Raw genomic sequence first — 19,773 nt, 5'->3', positions numbered from 1 at the left:
TTTCGATTCATTCAGGAGGTCATATATTCTCGTCTTGACTCCCTCAAATAATTCAAAAACAGATGGAAGAGGAGGTAAAAATGAGGGTTCATCCGTGCTTGGCGAAGGTGCATAGTTATTCTCCATCTTTCAAAGTTTTATTTTTTTTGAGAAGAGTTCGTTTAAAGACCATTCATATTTGTTGTACCACAGAAATAAAATTACAGTGATTTACAATTACTTGCTTAAACAATAACTTCTTTGAACAATTCAATAACTTCACGAATTGATGGGCGTGATGAAGGATCACTCGACCACATCTTCTCAATCATGGAAACTATTTTCTTAATATTCTTAATCGTAGTCTGTTTGACTTTGGTATTATCATGATTTAAAATGTTGTAATTTAGCATTCCTAAATAGTCATCGTTACTGTATGAGTTTGAGAACCATTCCCATACTGCCTCGTCATTGTTACTATCGAATGGTATGGATGGCTTGCTGGTATTAATTGATGGAACATCCTCACATGGAGATATCATAAATATAAGAGCAAACATTACAAGAGCGAAACTATATATATCTACAGACGCTTCTGATTTAGATGTTTCATTTTCAAGGGCCTCAGGGCTTGTATAAATTAAATCTTCTGGCTTATAGATTACACCTTTACAATAGTGAAGGAAAGCATAATCAGTTATTTTTGCTACATTTCTACCAGAAATAAAATTGGCTTGACTGGAAGTGAGATAGGACTTGTCCAAATGCTCTTGAATGGTATTGGTGGTTTCTTCGGGCTCAACAAAATGAATGAGAATATTGGATGGCTTCAAGTTGCCCCACATTGTTATTCCCTTTTTGTGTAGGTATTGAAGTCCATTAATAGTATCTCTTAGCAAGACAAGTTTTTCTTGGAATGATATTGAGAACTTTTCGTAAGTAGAAATTTTCTCTTCTGAAATTGTTTGGTGTTTGAGTATGCCATAATCAATGTAATCTCTAAGGGATCCTTCAAAATCTGGAAGTTTTTCATATACAATATACTTGTTGTTTTGATCATCCACTGATAATCCAACATATTTCTGTACATTTTTGTGACGTATAGATACCAACTTCATTGCTTCCTCTTCCAAATCTTGTCTGTACACTTTGAGACTGGTTGTTATCTTTTTGAGCATGACTGGCGAGTTATGAATAGTTGCTTCAAACATAATACCATGAGGACCCACACTTCTGTGAGTGATAATGTCGGGAGCAAAATATTTCTTCTTTACAAATAAGATATAAGGATCCACAACATAGAGTCTTCTTTCTAGAATGAACTTAGTATTAGTTGTCTTGTTTTTAACAAGTTCTCTAAAGGTCTTTCTCTTCTCAAATATGAGTTTTCTCCTTCTGTATCTCATTATTACAGGAATAATACACACAATACTAACAACCAGTAAAGTAATACCCAAAAGAGAAATTACTGCAATGACAAGATAGAATCTCACATCAGGATACAAGGAGATGTCTCTTATCAAAATGTTACCGTTATAGTCTATTAAATAGAGCATACCACTATTATCAGATGCTTTCATATCTGCAATGTTATTAATATTCACAGATTCAATATCGTACAGTGAGAGTGGAACATTTCTCATTTCTAACTTGTAAATTGCCTCCTTATCACCTGTGAAATAAGTATACTCAGCATAGCAATCAAGCTGAGCTGTCCACATGGTAGACTTCTTTCCCATTGATATATCATTAAGAAAGGCCAACTCGTAAAATTCCTTCTTGTAAGGATAAAGTTGGTATTTACCATTTAAAAATATTTCCTTGTATTCAATGTCGAGAATATGGCCAGGATAGAAAGTAAGGTAGAGATGGAGGTTGAAAAATAGGCCTGACATAGGTATCCACGAGCTGTTTCCAACAAAAATAGTATTTTCAGTTATTATTTGTGAATTTAGTCCCTCCATTGACATTTGGTAAATGTAACCTCTTGAGGTCGCAAAAAACATGTATTGCTCATGTGGAAAAACAGGTTTTGGAACTGTTTCAAGATATTCAGACATGTTCTTATGCAAAACCGTACTGATTTTGACGGTTTTATCCAAAGGATCTATTTGAGTAAGGTTTGGAAATGTAATATATTGAATCTTGTAATTTTCCAAGTTTGTAACGAGTGCACCTGTTGTAGAGTTGGTTAAATAGAGATGATCGTCGAAAATGTACATTGTGTCGTCTGTGCTAATATCATTAAATTCTTTTCTTACATTTTGAATCCATGCGAATGTATCAAACTCAAAGAGTTCAGTATATTCAACTGTGTTATTGACTGTATTAATTGTAAAAACTATGGTATTGTTAGAGTAGGGAAAGAAAGAAGAGAGATCCTTGGTGACACTGGAAGGTAAATTGTAGTATACAATAGAAAGTGAATTGATAGCTCTGATTGTAAAACTTTTCACATCAAAATCAATACGCAATAAGTGAATTACTGATGCTTTGATGCCAATGTCAGCATTGTCAATCTCATATCTAATATCAGCTACTGAGCTGCTATTTGAACTGATGTACGTAGAATTATCACTATCGAATACCAAATCCAAGACCTGAATTTTTTTGCCATCAATCTTATCAGGTCTCCAATCACTTTCGAATCGTTTGATATCATTCACAAGTTCTGGGTAGAGATTCTTTGTAGTGATAGTAAATGTTTGAATGGATCTTTCTCTTATTTCCATTAAAAAAATAGTATCAAATACATTGCAAAAGTGTACTTGTTTTAGATTAATTATATTTGCTATATCTTTCATACCAAATGCTCTTGTTTCATATTTTAACATATTATTGCTAGAAGTATCTGCGTAAATATGTGACACATATCTGGTACTGTTTGCATATGAGACGGCTAAGAGATTGGCATTATTATTTAGAAGGAAAATGTTCGAAATCGAGCTCTCATTTCGAGGAATATCCAAGATGGGTAAAACTCTTGAAACACTGAATGAGCCCTTATCTTCGCCTTTAATTTCTAAAATAGCTATTGATCTATACTCCTCCATTACTACTGTATAGAGAGTGATTGTATTATTTTGAAATATTTGACATGGTAATTCCAATTGGTTTGAAAGTAGAGGAGGCTTATAGGTACGAGGCAAGTATTGTTGAAGATCAATAATGGTTCCAACATAAAAAACAAAACTATAGGTAACATGGTAAAGCCTTAATATATCTTCGGTAGTTGATCCAACAAGAATAACCATAGATTGAGTTTTTGTTAACATTATTTTTCCAATAAAACTGGCAAAATAAGTTGTATCGAATGTGTGAAGAGTAAATAAAGTTGTTGATCTTGACGCACTGTTCCTCCAATCAATTTTCATAATGGTTGCAGTGGCAGCTCCTCCTTCAATATTTTGAATACCAACAACAATAATAGTATCAACACCATTTTCCTCCACGTATACGCAATCCAAAAGATTTACAAATCCAGTACTGTATAAAATGGTAGATTGATGATTATCGAATAATAAAGATGTTAAATATCCATCTCTTCTGCACATTATTTTTTCATCGGTATTAGGGATTTGTATGATTTTAAATGGTTGTGGTAATTGAGTTTTAGCATATTTCAAAATATATAATTGGTTTGTCACATTATATCTATTAACAATTTGTTTTGTTCTGTACATTTGTTCGTTGAAATCTCCATTTTCAAAAGGTCTTTGCAAGATATGAAATTGTTGAGAAATCAAACTTTTTTCATCCATCTGTAATATATCGGACGGTTCTATTATTTGTTCATAACATTGTGAAGTATTAGAGGAAGGATAAACATCCAAAATCATCCTACTAGAAGAATAAATTAATTTTCGTGTGGCATATTGTCCATTTCTGTTGCCAAAGTCATCGACTTGATCACCTCCGATAGGTAAAAATCTAGCCAAAGGTCTCCATCCCTCAACATTTCCTATAATAAAACATGAAGTAAGAATTAGTATTACTATCAATGTGGTAGAGCAACTAGACGACATTAAAAAAACAAAATTACCAGCTTGCTGCTTTTGCTTTCTACCCATTTTTTTGAAGGGAGTTTACAACAATAAAAATCAAATTTAATTTGGGGGTAAAAAACAATTCTTCTTTAATAGAGCAGACTATCTACAACTTGTTTACATTTTTCGCTCAGTGAGAGAACCATTTTTGAGAGATGGGTATGAGGGGTAGCCAACTTAGCAGTTTCTTTTGGTTCCTTATCCATCCATTCGTGTCGCATGGCAACTGAGGAATCAAGTCGTATTTGCTTTTTTCTGTTATTGAGTGAGGTTTTTCCATTGTAATCAAGTCCAGTAACACCCATAGAACGTTTTAGATAATTCTCATATTTGTGAATTTCTGGTAATAACCTGAATCTATCACCCAGTAATTCAAAGGTGGTGGTGGCTTTGACTTGTCTATCTTCTTCCAAATTCTCTTCCTCACTTTCATAGTCATCACGAGATCGTTTTGGATTATTGTTGGTGAGTGATTTGTCTGCTTTTCTGTCTGATGCGTATTCTCTCTCATCTTTTCTACCTAATAAATCAGAAACAGCAAAAAATAAATGTCCAGCATCGTGTGGACCATCGGTATTCTTATATACAGATTTCTTAGAGGTATCTATAACAGATTGAATAGCTTCTTGCATTTGTTCATCTTGGGTAACATCAAAGAGTGGAGCTTTTTCTGCAATTCTATATAGGTCTGTACATTTTTCGAATAATTCATCGGCAAATTTAGAAAAGGTATCAATTTCTTTTTTCTCATTATTTTCTCGTTCGAATTCTTCATGGAATTTTGCAAAACTATCCTCTTCCAAAGTTGATTCTGTATCCTTTTCTGATTTTCTGTCTGTAACAAGTGGAGCTTTCCACAGTGAGTACATGATATCCTCATAGTGAAGGATTGTCTTATCTAAAAGTCCATAATTTTTGTTTCTTCCTCTAGCAACATCTTCTTGAATGTCAGAGACTGAATTTTTAAAAGTAGATGTTAGCTCTCTATCAGTGGTAGCACAAATACTCTTTGGAGCTTGAGTTTGACTGTTTGATTTGAATATCTGAAGCATTAAATCTTTTGTTTGCTGTGACGCTTCTTCATCATATTCTCTAAATTGTTTGAGTTGTGCACCATCGTTCATTTTCTGTGAAATTGAGTGAGAATCGTTTTTCCAATTAACTAACTTCTTTAAAAACATGTCATATTCTTGTTCGACAGGAATAAAAAATTCGGAACCAATTGCTTGGAGAGACTCATCTTGTTCGGCCAATTTGAGAGCCAAAGCTTCTTCCTCAGCTTTTGACTCTTCATCCTTTTCTTCAGGCAATGATTTAGAACCAAACTCATCTTCTCTCTTGTAATATCCACCATAAAAATCCTTTCTGTAATCACGGCCTCTATTATTAAAATCTCTTTTACCTCCTCTATTATTTCCTCTATAGTTGGAGTCTCTATTGTTATAGTCTCTTCTTCTCATTGGTCTATCATTTTCGGAAATGTGTTTAATATAAGAGCCTCCAAAAGAAACACCATGATGATCACCTGAGTGATCCGATGATTTTTCAGAGTGCCTATTTGATGGTTTTTCTCCTCTATAATTGTTAGAGGGGATGAAAGTTGGTTTGCTTCCACCTTGCCCTAAAAACGCTGAAATGCCGCTCATTTTTTTTGTTGAAGAATTTTTCAATTTTTAGCTAGTAATAATCGTTGTTGAATGACTTTGATGAAGAGTTAGATGATTTAATGTCTTTATCAATTAGCTTCGGTTTTTCTGCTGTCAGAACTGATTTTCCTTTCACCAATTTATTTACACCACTAATTTCATTCTTCTTGTTGATGAAGAAAATTTGCTCTACAAAAAAAATGAAGAAAGTTGCAACACCAAACTCCTCAAAGAAGAGAAAGCATCAACAACAGCATTCTTCAGCAAAAAAGGTTTTAGAATCAACTCCTCGTGAAGATGAAGTGAGTGAACCAACATCAGCAAACACAACAGCAAAATATGGAGACAAAATTATTACAACCACTACTAACAACAACAACACAATTGAACATGTTGAAGAAAAGAAAGTAAAAAGAGAACATCAACCAACAACACATCGTAATAGTAGTTTTATTGTTGATGAATTAAATGTTACTAAAAATATTCACATTTCAGCTATTAAGAGACTTTGTTTTAATCCTACTCAATCACTTTTAGCTGTTGCTAGGTTTAATAGTGAAATTGAAATTTGGTCAATTGATGGTCAAAAAAGTAGTGTAGACACTAATCGTCCAATTGAAAATTGTACTCTTATTAAGAGATTACCAGGAAAGATTGGAACTACAATAGAGTCAATAATATGGACAGGAGATAATAGACTTTTCACAGCAGGTCTCCATGGAATGATTACAGAGTGGGATTTGGAAAGACAAAGCCCGAAGAGAATTTCTACTTCAGTTTTGGGAGGTGCTATTTGGAGTATGGATCATTGTGCTGAAAAGAATTTAATTGCTATTGCTTGTGAAGATGGAGCAGTAAGACTTATTAACGATGAAGACTTGAGTTTGAAATTCTTCCTTGCACCTTCAAGAACCAATGAACCACCTAGTGGAAAGAAATATAAGCATTGTGAAAATAGTCATAGAATGCTAACCACGAAGATTATTGATGGAGGTAATAAGGTACTTGTTGGTGGGATGACCGGAGTTTATTGTTTTGACCTCAATAAGAGAACACTTGTCTACAAAATTTCCTTAAAGAACTCATTCTGTTGGTGTATGGAAATACTCAATGATAGCATTATGGTTGTTGGTGATTCTGAGGGAAATATTCACTTTTGTGACTATCGTTTAGGAGCTATTGTTAACTCAGTTAAGGGACATGATGGTGATGTATTGAGAATTTGCATCCAAAAACCTGGTGTTATTTATTCAACAGGTGTTGATGGAAGTATTTCCATGTACAAAGAAGTTGGCAAGAAGTATGTCTCTGTCATTAAAAAGAGACCATCCCTCCATGATTTATTGGACATGGTATATTGCGAGAAGGAAAAATCTCTTTACTTTGGAGGTCTTAATTGTGCCATTTTGAGAATGAAGACTGAAATTTTCTATAGACAACAAGATTTAAAGGATAAAATCTTTGACAGAATAAGAATCAAACCAAACAGAGATTTGCTAAAAGTTGCTACGGGTTCAAGATTGGCTCTTTATGATAATTTGGCTAATCAAATTACACTTTTAAAGTTGCCAGAATCTAATATCGAGAATAGACAAGTTAGTTTGAATGACCCAGCCTCAATTTTAATGCAAGTCAAAATTAAAAGTAAGGGTAACTGGTATAGTTCCATGTCAGACATTTCACCAAATGGAAAGCATATATCTGTCGCTTCAGTTGATTGCACTTATTTAATAACACTTGCCACAGATGAAAATGGAGGAGTTTCTTTGGAAAATAAGATTAACCTTTCTGATAAGGAATATAATGTTGTACCTGGTCACTATACAGCATTTGCAGGAAATAATCACCTTTTAATTGCATCCAGAGATTGTTCAACTCTTCAATTATTTAATATTGAAAAGAAGACAGTTCAATCAATCCATTTACCATCCTCAAAGATTGATTCATCACTCGAAAATGAAAACTCACCATTCAGAGTATTTTCAAATTCCATTAATGGCTTGATTGCTAATGAAAAGTATGTGATTGTATCAAAAGGGAATCTTGTACTGTGTTATAGATTGGAGAGTTTAATCTCTGAGAATAATAAGGTTCATTTTGAAATAGAATTACCAACACATAACGGATTTATATACAAGATTGGCTTTTTAAATCCATGCGATAGTGTGTGTCCTGCCTTTTATTCTCTCTCCAATCCAAATACCATTACTGTCTTTGATGCTAACAAGCGTAGAACTATTATTTCTCCATTGTCATTCCCTACTGAAAAATTGAACCAAGCAGTAATCAGTTCTCTTCATCAACTTTCACTCAAGTACTATTTGGTTACCTCTTTGACTCGTTGCTTCCTTCTGGATTCCAGTACTCTTGAAATTAAGGATTATGTTTTAGCAAACAGATTAGGAAAGACTGAAGATATGATTGGATTTTCATCTGTTTGTGGTAATGAGCTGATAATGGCTTCATTCGATTACAATACTCACACAGAAGAACTTTTACCACCTGTTATTGACAGAAAACGTTTCGGTACATAATAAAGCATCTCTTAAACCTTTATTCTTAATTTTCTGTAAATTGTACTGGTTTAGGTGATGTAAGATGAGTTTCTGACGGTTTTGACATGTTCTTAAAGCCAACAGCTATTCTAGTTGCTGTTCTTGCTAGTTTGAATAGCTGGTTTGATGATTTTTGGGCCTCTGGGTTTAATTTCATCTTAGACTCAGTTCTGATACCACCAAGGTGAGATCGTTCTCTTCGTTGAATATCTTCTCTCGTTCGTCTGTAGCATTCATCGAAAAGGGATTGTAATTCATTTTTAGAAAGAGTGAAACTTTGTTTTGGCCTAAAGTCTGAAAACACGGAGGCTTTTTTCATTGACATTGTCTCCTTTTCGAAGAGTCTTAATTTTCTGAAATGCTCAGATCTTCTCTCGTTATAGTATCTATTTACAACCTCTTCTTTCAATTCTCTAAAATCAATTTTATGTACAGAATTTTAAAAAATTGCAACTTACTTCGGTATTTTCTTAATTTCCTCTTTTTGGGCAACTAAATCGAAGAGTACTTTCGAATTTTGAACGCCTAAAGTTGCTGAACTCATCATTTTGTTAAGAGTTTGGCTATTAACCTCTTGAGGTTTCGTTCCCTTTTTACCGTTATACAGTTTGGAGATTTCTCTCTCGATTCTTTCCACTCTTCTCTGAATAAACTTTTCAAGTTGAAGAAAATGCAATAACTTTTGGGATGACTTCATTTGCAAGTAGCTTCTGTAAGCTCTTTGTACCTTGATTACAGCATTTTTGAATTTAGAAACAGCCAAAGGAATTCTATACGTCTCTGCCAAGTCAGTCAAAAATTTGGCTATCAACAGAATTGATTCATATTTCTTTTGCTCCCTCCATCTTCTCACACCATTACCAATAAGTTCTTTAATACGATCCAGAGTATTTTGGTATTTTTCACGAAAAAGTAAATTGAAATATTGTCTCTTTTTTTCATAGTCTGCATCTTGAACGTCCAACATTGGGGCTTCCTCGATTGTTTCCTTCTTTCTTTCTCGTTCTTCGTATGAGAGCTTAATCTTTTCTTTAATTATGTACAATGAGTTAATAATCGTAACTATAGTTTTCCATGAAGTATGAAGAGAAATTTTTTTGAGCTGTTGATTTCTGATTTCTTCCCTCTATAACCCAAGTTAAATTTACTAATTCGAAAATACATACCATTTCTCGATCCTTGATCATGTCTTCTGTACGAGCCCTCTTCTCCAGTAAATTGTGTAATTTTTGTTCTCGAGCCTGTTTAATTCTTTCTTCTCGTTGCCTTGAAAAGAGGTCTCTCTTTTCATCTTTAGCTTCCTTGGTAAGTGATGCTGCAATAAACTTATTCTCTGAAATAAGGTCTTTTTTGTAGACTTGTTTCATCTCTTTTCTTCTTTTCATTTTGAGAATTTTAATTTCCTTAATATGGTTTTGAAGGTCTTTCTTATTGGCATTTTCCTTGAATTCTTTAATTTTTCGTTTTAGATCGTCCTCTATTTCTTTCATGGAACTCTTTTTCACGTCTAGGGTTTGAATTTTTTTCAGAAATGAAGATGTAGAAGTCATTCCAAATTCAGCCCAACTTGTGTCCAAGGCATCAAATTTTTCTTCCGCATCCAACAATTGCTTCTTGTACATTTCAAAGGATGTACTCGGTCTTTGGTTTTTTGATTCAGCTAAACTTGATGTTCTATTATTGAGAAATGATCTGTATCTTGCTTGCTTATTTTTGATAATACTCTCTGCGCTGTCTTCCTCGTTTGCTGTTGGAGTATGCCTGCCAAGGGGTGTCCTCCTCTGTATTTGTCTGTTTCTTGATGTTAGTTCTGTAAGAAAAGGAGTGATCTCTTCATCATTGTCAATTCTCATTAATACATTATCAGCAGGTTGCTCAATTGGGACAGCCTCAAGATTTCTATTCCATCGTTGAAATTTATAATTCTCATATTTTGTTAATTCACTCAGAGAATTGTCTATTCTCTTTTCCTCAGAAAACCAATCCTTTTTTTCATTCGAATGTCCAATTGCTGTTGCTGATCTATTTTTCTTTGGGGAAATTATGGGTGTTGATGTTTTGATCTCACTAGAATTTAGTGATATGAAACTTTCTTCCCTAGCAGATCGTGGTGTTTTTCTCGAGCTTAATTTAGGGAAATTTAAATCAATTTTTTCAGTAGGTCTACCCAGTTGTGCTGTTGGTGTTTTAATTCTTAGGGCAGCAAAATCAGGAGTCTCAATTTCTGGTGTTGGTCCAAAACCTCCTCTACTCGATATTTGTTCAACTCTATTTACAGCGCTTAAATTTATAGTTTTGAAAGGTAAATTCTTCTTTGCCTTGTAAATATCCTCCAATGATGAAGGAGTGGATGTAGTACTGAGGTTAGAATCACTTCTTTCAAGTTTTGGATTTCTTTGAGACATTCCGAAGATATTTCAAAGCCTAAATCCTCCAACCAATTCCTCAATAAATAAATAATATTTGATGATGACGTGCTGCCAGGTGAGCACTATTTTTTACGATTGCAAAATAATGTTTTTGGCGGTTAATGAGGGAAGAGATAAATAAATACATCTTCCTTTCCTTAATTATGCCCAATGATTGGTCATCACCCAAGACTAATTTAAAATGTGGAATATGCTCGAACAAATATCGGTAATTTTCTTCAACCACAACCAATTAAAAAATAACAATTAAAATTTTTTGAGTTTGGCATAATGTTGAGAACGACTCCTAGTGCTGAATGGAGCAACGCGTTTAACAGTAGTTGATGGTGTCTTTATGGCACAGAATTCAACAATTACCGTCTTTAAACACTCCACCTTTGTTAGGTATCAGCCTTAGCAATATTCTCCTTGTTGTTCCAGAGGATCGCTGAGTGTGATAGGACCTCTGTCCTCATGTTCTGTGATTCATGCTCGCTTCTCGGTGTTGCTTGCAGCACGTAATATTCAACTGGAGAAACATTCTTTTTATTTCAAATTAAATTCTGGTAAGGTAAGGAATCATTCTTAGCCCTAACTGATGATTGAAGAAAACCTCTAATTTGATGGTTAATTGTATCTAGTCTCTCTTTTACATATTCCAAGTGTTGATGATTTTTGAAATCAGATATCACAGTTTGAAAAGTATTAAAACAAGATTTTCTAATCTCTGGATTAGGGTCATCCATGTGAGTGGACAAACAAAAAACGAGGGCAGTACATTGGTCTACCATTTGGGCTGGAAGATAAAGAAGTAGTTGACCGATAGTAGTAGATGTAATTGCTCTCACATCATCATTTTCATCCTCCATTCTATTTCTCAATTCTGTACAAAGGGTATCCCATTGCTTTTCAGTTAATAAATCATGAGAATACTCTATTAAATCAATCATTATCTTCACTACAAGACCTCTCAAATGAGGATCGAAATCATCATCCATGCACGACATAAAATTATCGAATTGACTTTCACTGCAAAATGTTTGGATAGTTTCCTTTGTAGTACATAATTGTTGTCGAACTATACAGCTAAAGCATGAAATTGCAGCTTTTCTAACATCAACGTATACTCTTCCATTTCTCCATTTGGAGTGTGGGTAAATAAAATGTGTTAATATATAATGAATGTGTTCTTGAGATAGTTCTTTTCCACTCGAATAAATAATCGAGTTCAAAGCAGAGAGAAGTCTGAGAATCATCATTGGATCTTTGTCCGTAGCAAGATGAATTCCCAATACTTCAAAAATCTTTGAAAAGTGGATAATGGTGGACTTTGGTGAATTTCTAAGAAGGGCTTCGAAAGAATAAAAATTTGGTGATAACTTATCCCAAGAGGCAACATCAGAGGTGAATATTGTAAAAGCTTTTTCATAATAGATATTGTAGAATTCCTCAACATTATTCAAACCGAATAACTTTGCCTCTTGATCCATTAGTGAAAGACCCGATTTAGAAATTACCTCAGGGGTATTTGGCTGGGAACAAACCTTTAAAACCAAAATGAATACTTCAAACCCTATCTCTAGAGTAGTAACTGACTTGTTACACAGACAGGCATCCAATATGTGTAAAATATTTAACTTGACATTTGGCTCCTCGCTATAAACCAAATGTTGTGATCCAAGTTTGTTCAATAAGGTAGGTAAAATTTTAGATACTAACATGGAATGGGAGTGAGAAACCAAAAGGGAGAGGCATTTGAGAACAGTTGATAAAAATTTTGGGGATGCTGCATATTCTGGTCTGGAATTGTTATAAATAATATTTAAATATGTTTCTGGTTCTAAAAAGTATCCTATCAGAGATACAACCCTTAGTGACTCTTCTCTTAAGTCCTTTTCGTCATCATTGCAGGCTTGGAATAATGTGACCATTAACTTGTCCAAATGTTGTGTCAGATTTCTTTCGGCAAATATCACACACAATTGAAGTGCTTTAGCTGCTTCAATTCTTCTTTGGAGACTCCAATCTTCAAAATCTGTAATCAGATAATTAATCACCTTTGTCAAATGTTTTTTTCCTACAAGCAATCTAGAACCAAGAAGAGGTCTTTGAATAATTACTGGCGGTAATTTTGGTAATCTTTCAACATCTTCGTAAACAGTAGATTTGATTTGATTATTCTCATCTTCATCATACATTCTAGTTTCGTTGACTTCATCTTCGTGATCATTTTCAAATTGTCTCCCAGCTTCCAAAATATAGTCAAATGCAGATTTGGAAATTGTGTCAATTTCATCAGAGCTAAGCAAGACAAGATAATAGACAAAGTTGTGTTGAAATGAGTATTTGTCTCTTAAATTAAGTGTCCAGTCAATAACCACATCCAACAACTTTTGCCTCACAGCACTAGATCTGTCCAAACATAATTCTCTTAAAGGAGAGTGTAATTCTTCCAACACTTCTACAGATCCGCAAGAGACTAAATGCTTAATTGCTTCCAGAACGTCAGACCGTACATTAAATCTTTGATGTTTAAGGTGAGGGACAAGTTTTTTTATCAGTGATCCTGAAAAAAGCTTGATTGTTGTTTCCTTGAGAGACAAACAAAGAGAAACAACACAACCACAAGCCTCAATTTTAACAGCATGAAAATCTTCAAAAGCTTTTTCCAAAAAGTGAATGGCTGCCTGTAGGTAATCTGCATCCTCAAAGATCGAAGTGCATTTTTCAATCAATAATTTCATCAATTTGACAAGTGATACTCTAACTTCCTCGCTTTCTTCATTAAATTTTTCCTTTGGACCTTTCATTCTTTCTTCCAGTATTGGTATCATGAAGGGAAGAGATTCTTCTATTTCACTCCTGCTTGCATAGCTAATGAAGGTTGCAATCAGTTTTACAGAAGTTTCTCTGCAATATTCAGTTTCATTGGAAAATAGTTTTAAGAGTGGTTGATAAATGTGAGAAAAGAAAAACTTCATATAATCAACAATAGGAAGGCTATCTTTTCTGCTTTCCATAGCATCAAAAAGTGATTTTAATTTCTTCATCGCACCAATTCTTTTTCCCTTTTCTGTACTGGTTAAACAATTTACATCTCTTTGTATATTTTGAAGTATTTGTTGTGGTGTTTGTTGGAGTAGAATTTCAATTTCCGACGAAATGTATGGCGTTTTTGTATCGGATGCTGAAGTGTTAGATGATGATTTGTTAATTTTTGCTCCTAGGTATTCCGTTGTAACTTGTTCTTTATGTTTTTGAAAGGAGCTTGCCTGAAGTAGTTTGGCTTTCTCCTCTCTCATCATTTCTTCAAAGATATCATCAACACTTTGGGACATTTTTTTTGTTGTATGTTTTCGGTTTTTCAATACAAAACATACAACAATTATTCGGAATACTAAGTAATATGACACAAATACAACAATAATTCGGAATAATAATTGTTTCAATATTCTTTAATATTCTAATAATTGTTTCAGCTGGTAAATGTGTTGTCTAAAGAATTCATCATCTTCCTCATAGCTATTTTCCTCAATAGATGATTCAATCATATCCAAAACATTGCTCCCAAGATCATTTTCTACACTAATAAGCTCTTGTTTCTCGCGATTAGTCAAATCCAACCCAGTTAGAATAACTTTGAAAAGTGAAATAATTCTAGTAACCTTGTTCTCTCGTTCTTTTTCTACCATCTCCATTCTTCGTTTCTCTAACAGGCTATCCTCTAACCTATCTTTGAGAGGGATTGAAATATCTGAAGAAGGTGAAGCAGGTGATTCAAGAATAAAATTATTGTTCATACATCTTCTGTAACCCTCATCCTCACTACTTGAGGCACTAAACTCGAAAAGGGATTGGAAAAGGTGCTCTGTTAGTATGTGTAATATTGATTCATTGGTAGATTTAGTAAGAAAGAGTGCATGTGATGGTTTCCATTTTAGCCACTCTCTAGCCAACTCATACCTCTCCATATCAATACATAAATGAATTGGCATCATACCATTCATATCATAAATATCCAATTTGGCCCCCAATGCATTATGCAAGTGTTGAATATTGTGGAAAACCTCACTATCAAGAACTGTAAGATTTGAGCTCTCTGGTCTACTCAGACTGGATATGAGTTCAGTTATTGAAGTTGGTTGGTACATCTTGCTTATTGAAGAAGAAGAGGCACACAACAAGTGTATGATTGTTGCTCCAGTATAAATATTCTTTCTGTTTACAATATCGATAACCTCATCTGTTAGAGATTCCGTAGAGGCAGATATTGGATAAATTCCCATCTTGTCAAAAATCAATCTTAAACTTGAATAATCTAAAATTTGGTGCACTGGAGAACAGCCAGTCTCTCTATCCAAATCATCAAAATTGAATAAAAATGCATTAACCTTCCTTAATGAATTATAAAACAGTTGTTCTTGTTTCTTTTTCTTTTCTAAAATTTTTAATTTAAGCTCAGGAGTAACCAGTGAAATGTTTGCTAATGATCTTCTTAAGTGTTGAATAATAGAACCAATTTGATATTCGCATAAAGATACCTGGCGTTCCAATAAAAAATTAATAATATTCTCCTTTAAACTTATTATAAGAGGAGCAATGCAGAAATTTCTTTTAAATGAAAAATACATAGCTCTATTTGGCTGAGATTTCAAAAGTAAAATTTCTTTTTCTGCACTTTCAGCATAACTAATTAAATCGTAAGAGATGCTTCTACTTAAACTATCAGTCGATTTTGATAAATTCTTTCTGCTATTTGCTCCAAAATTCAACAAATATTTGATACATTCGAAATGCCCATTATGACAGGCACCTGATAAGAAAGTATATTTCCCCTGTATGCATGTATTGATTGGTACATGATATTTTTCAATTAATTGTCTTAAAAATGACAGAGTTTGTTCATCATTCATTTTCAAATAGCGACTTCCACCACTTCCTCCCCCTCCAGCACCAGAAGCACTTTTTGTAGAGGCAGTGTCAGGTAAAACTAAAAGAGCATAATCAACAATTACAGGAAAGTCCTCTTCAGACATTAATCTCTGAATAGGTGTGACTTGTTGCTTTACAGATCCTCCATTCATACTTTGGTGTTGAGATGCATTTAATTCTCCAGAAGTAATATCAATTACTCTCAAATGTGGGCAATGACTAGGAAAAAGAGACTCCAAGATAAAGGACTTGAGTCTTGCTAATGTAGGGAAATGATTTACAAAATGAACTTGAGTTAGATTCGGGAATTCTTTACACAAGTCAACAGTTTGTTTCATGGTAAGCTTTGAACTGATATGATGTACATCTAGGTATGTGATACTCTTATGAAAAGACACTGGTATGATGAATTTTGGAATGAGTACTTTTGTTATTCTCTCAAATATTGGTGTGTTATTTGTAATACAAATATCCTCTTCCTCATTTTGATCCAATTCATTTCTTCTGTGAATTGGTTTATTTGCACATCCAAAAATAAGCTTTCTTGGTGTTCCGATAGAAGAATTTAGTAATCTATAAAAATTACTATTCAAGCATAATCCTCTTTGCAAAATAAATTCCAAATAATCCAGAAATGAAAAAATATGACATTTAACCTCGAAGGGCAAATCCGAAAAAATCATCCTTCTTCCAGATGCTAAAGAGAAGGGTTGTTATTTTTTTTTGATGGAGATTTTCGCTTAATTTTTTTGAGTACGAAAGTGAGTGCCAAATTCGTTTTATTAAAAAAAGATCCCGCCAAAATTCGTTTTAAAAATTTAATAAAAAATGCAACACAAAGGACTCAACTTGGATGATTTGAAGAAAGACCCAGAAATAGATCTTCTTACGTTGGATCAAATGACAACAAATTTATTGGATGCGTTAAACATGGAAAGTAATTTTGCACGAGTTCGGAATATATCACAAGCACAAGAAACTATTCAAAAGTATTCCGAATCGCAAGAATTAAAATTTAAAGACGTAATGAGTAATCTGTTATTTAGATTAAAAAGTTTAGAAAAATCATGTCAAAACAAGACACTCATCACACAAGAGCATGAGAAGAGAATGTCCATACTGAAAAAAGAATGCCAAGAAATTCAATTCAGTATTGACCAAATTGATAAAGATATTAAAAATTATTCACATAATTCAGCCTTGATAGAAAGTGAATTGGAAGAATTAGAACAAAAGGAAGCACAACTAAAGAGAGATATTGAAGATTATCAGAAATCAACAGAATTTTCAGTTCAACTTTACGAACATATTGCCCCACTGATATTCGATTTAGAGAATGCAAATACTGTGGCATTAATTTGTGGTACGGAAGAAACAAAAACATATGACCTGAGTGGTATGAATCGTGAAGAGGTTGTAGAGTATATGTGGGAACAATTAGAGATTAATCGTCTGTAAACTTGTAAATAACACCAATTTCGTAAAAGAATTATTTATTACGACTTGATTTTCCAAGAGTTTTTGGCATCTTATGCTCCTTAACAGTAATTTTACCATTATATAAGTGAGGAGCAATCTCTAGCAACCAAGTTGGTTCAATCTCAATAACTTGTCTCATAAATTCTTGGGTAGTGAGAACTAGCTCAAAGAAGACAACCCATTTTGGTGGATCTTTTTGTTCTTTTGCTGCCAACTTTGGATCACCAATAATTGTTACAACCTTATCCTTATCATTTCCAGTGAATAGACAAGAGGATGGATGGATATAGACTGTTTGTTTCTTATGCATTGTCCTGTAACTTCCTGTGTGTCCTTCAAGCGTAGCTACATTGTAGAAGAAACCACTTGTAATAGCCTTTCGTATGGCTTCAGAATCCTCACTGTTTGAAATTAATTCAATCTCAACCTTTTCCATAAGTTGTACCAGTTGTTCTCTGATTTTTTTTGCTCTTAGCATTGACCTTTCTTGAATAAAATGTTGGTGGCACCAAGGAATACTATAACCAGTTTCTACCCATTCATTAAAAACATTAAGAAGAGTCAAATGATCACCATGTTGATGGTGGAATGATTTTTTTGCATTATCAGATTGTAACTCATTTTCTTTTGGTCTAAAAAATATAGAATTATTTACAGATAGCATAGCACAAATGGTTGCAATTTCCTCTGTGCAACCATATTTTTCAGAGGCAATAAGCATTCTGGATAGTTGTGGGTCAAGTGGAAATTCTGACATTCTTCTGCCCATTGATGTCAAATCGCCAGCATCATTTAGAGCTCCCAGGGCATATAATTGTTCAAGAGCAGCAATTAATGTTTCTGGAGGTGGAGGATCCATAAAATCAAAATTAATCAAATCATTAATTCCCAAATTTTTCAATGACAATACAACATTTCCTAGATTAGTACGTTGAATTTCAGGTGTTGGACTTTCTTCCAGCTCATTATTAAATGAATAGGATGTATATAATCTGAAACATTTTCCAGGTGCCACTCTTCCAGCTCTGCCTGTTCTTTGAATTGCAGCAGCTTTTGAAATTGGAGTGACAACTAATGAAGACATTCCACTTCTTGGATTATAACTATTTTGCTTACAATATCCAGAGTCAACTACATAAACTATTCCATCGATGGTAAGTGATGTTTCAGCAATATTGGTTGCTAAAACACATTTTCTAAAGCCTTGTGGAGTAGGTTCAAAAATTTTGGCTTGTTGATCTGAAGGTAAGGTAGAATAAATTGGTACTACAATTAGTCCTTTGCCTTTTGATGGTATCATTTTAAGCTTTTCTGTTAGCATATCTTCACATTTTTCAATTTCATCCTGACCTGTTAAAAATACTAAAATATCACCATCAGGTTGGGAAAGATGGATTTGAAGAACTGTAACAACGGCTGCATCTAGATAATTATTCTCAGGAGCTTTTGTATAGTAAACATCAACAGGAAATTTTCTTCCAGGAACATTGAAAATTGGTGCTCCATCAAAGTACTTTGAAAATTTTTCAGCTTCAACTGTTGCACTTGATATGATTAAACGAATGTCATTTCTGTATCTAACAATATCTTTCACAAGCCCAAATAGAATATCAGTATGAAGTGACCGTTCGTGAGCTTCATCTATCATTAATACACTATAACTTCCCAAATCAGGTTCTTTGAGAAACTCTCTTAAAAGCATACCATCAGTCATATACTTGATAATTGTATTCTCAGATGTGAGATCTTCAAAACGAATGGTGTATCCGACCTTATCTCCTATTTTAGTTCCCATTTCCTCAGCAACACGAGTAGCTACTGAAGTTGCAGCTACCCTACGAGGTTGGGTGCACCCTATTTTTTTCCCATTCTTAGTGAACCCAGCCTCGTGTAAATATTGAGTCAATTGAGTGGTTTTACCGGAACCTGTTTCACCAACAATGATAACTACTTGATTATCTTGTACAGCTTGAATTAGCTTGTCTCTCATTTGATAGATTGGTAATGTTTTTCTGAACTCCTCCATTGATAAGGTTTTTTTCTTTTCTGTACCTGGCGTTTCGCTCAATCCAAGCTCTTTCATTAATTCTTTTGGCATTTCTCTCTTTCCTTCAAGTATTTCTTGAATAAATTCAATTTCATCCTCAATTTCCAATTCAACTTGTTTTTCCTTTTCGTATTCCCTTTCAGCTTGCTTAAGTCTATCCATTGCTCCAAACTTCATCGTAGATTGTTGAATGAGATCATCTTCCAATTTTTTCTGATCTGATGATCTGTTGCCCTTGTGATGATGGTCAATGTAGTCATCTCTTTTCTTAATGAGCTCCAATTTGTCTCTATTCTTGGAAACTCCTGTTTCTGGATCGTAGTATGTATCTGGCATTTGAAAATAATCGGTATGTTTCTTCTTATTTCTATTTTTGGTATATTCCAAAATTTTTCTTTTAGATTCTCTTTCCAATCTTTCAGATTCTGTCAAGTCCTCATCTCGTCTATTAATTTCTTCTTCTATGAGATTATTTTCCAATTCTCGTAACAATTTCTTTTCTCTCTCATTAAGATAGTGATTTCTAGATTTTTTTCTCAATTCTTCCAGAACTATTCTCCTGTCTTGAGGATTTTTAGCTCTTTGAGATAAAAGTTCCTCCCTAGTTAACCTTTTCTTTGGTTCATTATTATTTACAATTTGTTGATTATCATGTTGATTTTCCTCGGCTGCTGAAGAGCT

General features: G+C 33.8%; 7 protein-coding genes across 7 annotated transcripts; 1 reads left to right on the top strand and 6 right to left on the bottom strand.

The window, feature by feature from the left end:
* Positions 1-224: 224 nt before the first annotated feature.
* Positions 225-3,818, bottom strand: NAEGRDRAFT_45081 (uncharacterized protein; the record flags this gene model as incomplete). The annotated part of the gene is made up of 1 exon (XM_002683100.1): positions 225-3,818. One exon carries the CDS (start codon positions 3,816-3,818, stop codon positions 225-227), a length of 3,594 nt encoding a protein of 1,197 aa, XP_002683146.1.
* Positions 3,819-4,066: 248 nt separating this feature from the next.
* Positions 4,067-5,671, bottom strand: NAEGRDRAFT_56484 (uncharacterized protein; the record flags this gene model as incomplete). Its single annotated transcript, XM_002683099.1, has 1 exon — positions 4,067-5,671. One exon carries the CDS (start codon positions 5,669-5,671, stop codon positions 4,115-4,117), a length of 1,557 nt encoding a protein of 518 aa, XP_002683145.1. The 3' UTR covers positions 4,067-4,114.
* Positions 5,672-5,871: 200 nt separating this feature from the next.
* NAEGRDRAFT_61327 (uncharacterized protein) lies at positions 5,872-8,205 on the top strand (the record flags this gene model as incomplete). Its single annotated transcript, XM_002683422.1, has 1 exon — positions 5,872-8,205. The coding sequence occupies one exon, from the start codon at positions 5,872-5,874 to the stop codon at positions 8,203-8,205; it is 2,334 nt and encodes a 777-aa protein (XP_002683468.1).
* Positions 8,206-8,230: 25 nt separating this feature from the next.
* Positions 8,231-10,631, bottom strand: NAEGRDRAFT_61326 (uncharacterized protein; the record flags this gene model as incomplete). Its single annotated transcript, XM_002683098.1, has 3 exons — positions 8,231-8,639; positions 8,685-9,352; positions 9,393-10,631. 3 exons carry the CDS (start codon positions 10,629-10,631, stop codon positions 8,231-8,233), a joined length of 2,316 nt encoding a protein of 771 aa, XP_002683144.1.
* A 534-nt stretch (positions 10,632-11,165) lies between these two features.
* On the bottom strand, positions 11,166-13,939 carry NAEGRDRAFT_56483 (uncharacterized protein; the record flags this gene model as incomplete). The annotated part of the gene is made up of 1 exon (XM_002683097.1): positions 11,166-13,939. The coding sequence occupies one exon, from the start codon at positions 13,937-13,939 to the stop codon at positions 11,186-11,188; it is 2,754 nt and encodes a 917-aa protein (XP_002683143.1). The 3' UTR covers positions 11,166-11,185.
* Positions 13,940-14,089: 150 nt separating this feature from the next.
* NAEGRDRAFT_61324 (uncharacterized protein) lies at positions 14,090-15,904 on the bottom strand (the record flags this gene model as incomplete). Its single annotated transcript, XM_002683096.1, has 1 exon — positions 14,090-15,904. One exon carries the CDS (start codon positions 15,902-15,904, stop codon positions 14,090-14,092), a length of 1,815 nt encoding a protein of 604 aa, XP_002683142.1.
* Positions 15,905-17,055: 1,151 nt separating this feature from the next.
* NAEGRDRAFT_34676 (uncharacterized protein) lies at positions 17,056-17,904 on the bottom strand (the record flags this gene model as incomplete). Its single annotated transcript, XM_002683095.1, has 2 exons — positions 17,056-17,252; positions 17,316-17,904. 2 exons carry the CDS (start codon positions 17,902-17,904, stop codon positions 17,056-17,058), a joined length of 786 nt encoding a protein of 261 aa, XP_002683141.1.
* Positions 17,905-19,773: the final 1,869 nt, after the last annotated feature.

Source organism: Naegleria gruberi (genome assembly GCF_000004985.1).
Source record: "Naegleria gruberi genomic scaffold NAEGRscaffold_1, whole genome shotgun sequence".
NCBI classification, from domain to species: domain Eukaryota; phylum Heterolobosea; class Eutetramitea; order Acrasida; family Naegleriidae; genus Naegleria; species Naegleria gruberi.
This window is presented reverse-complemented; position numbering and strand designations above follow the sequence as displayed.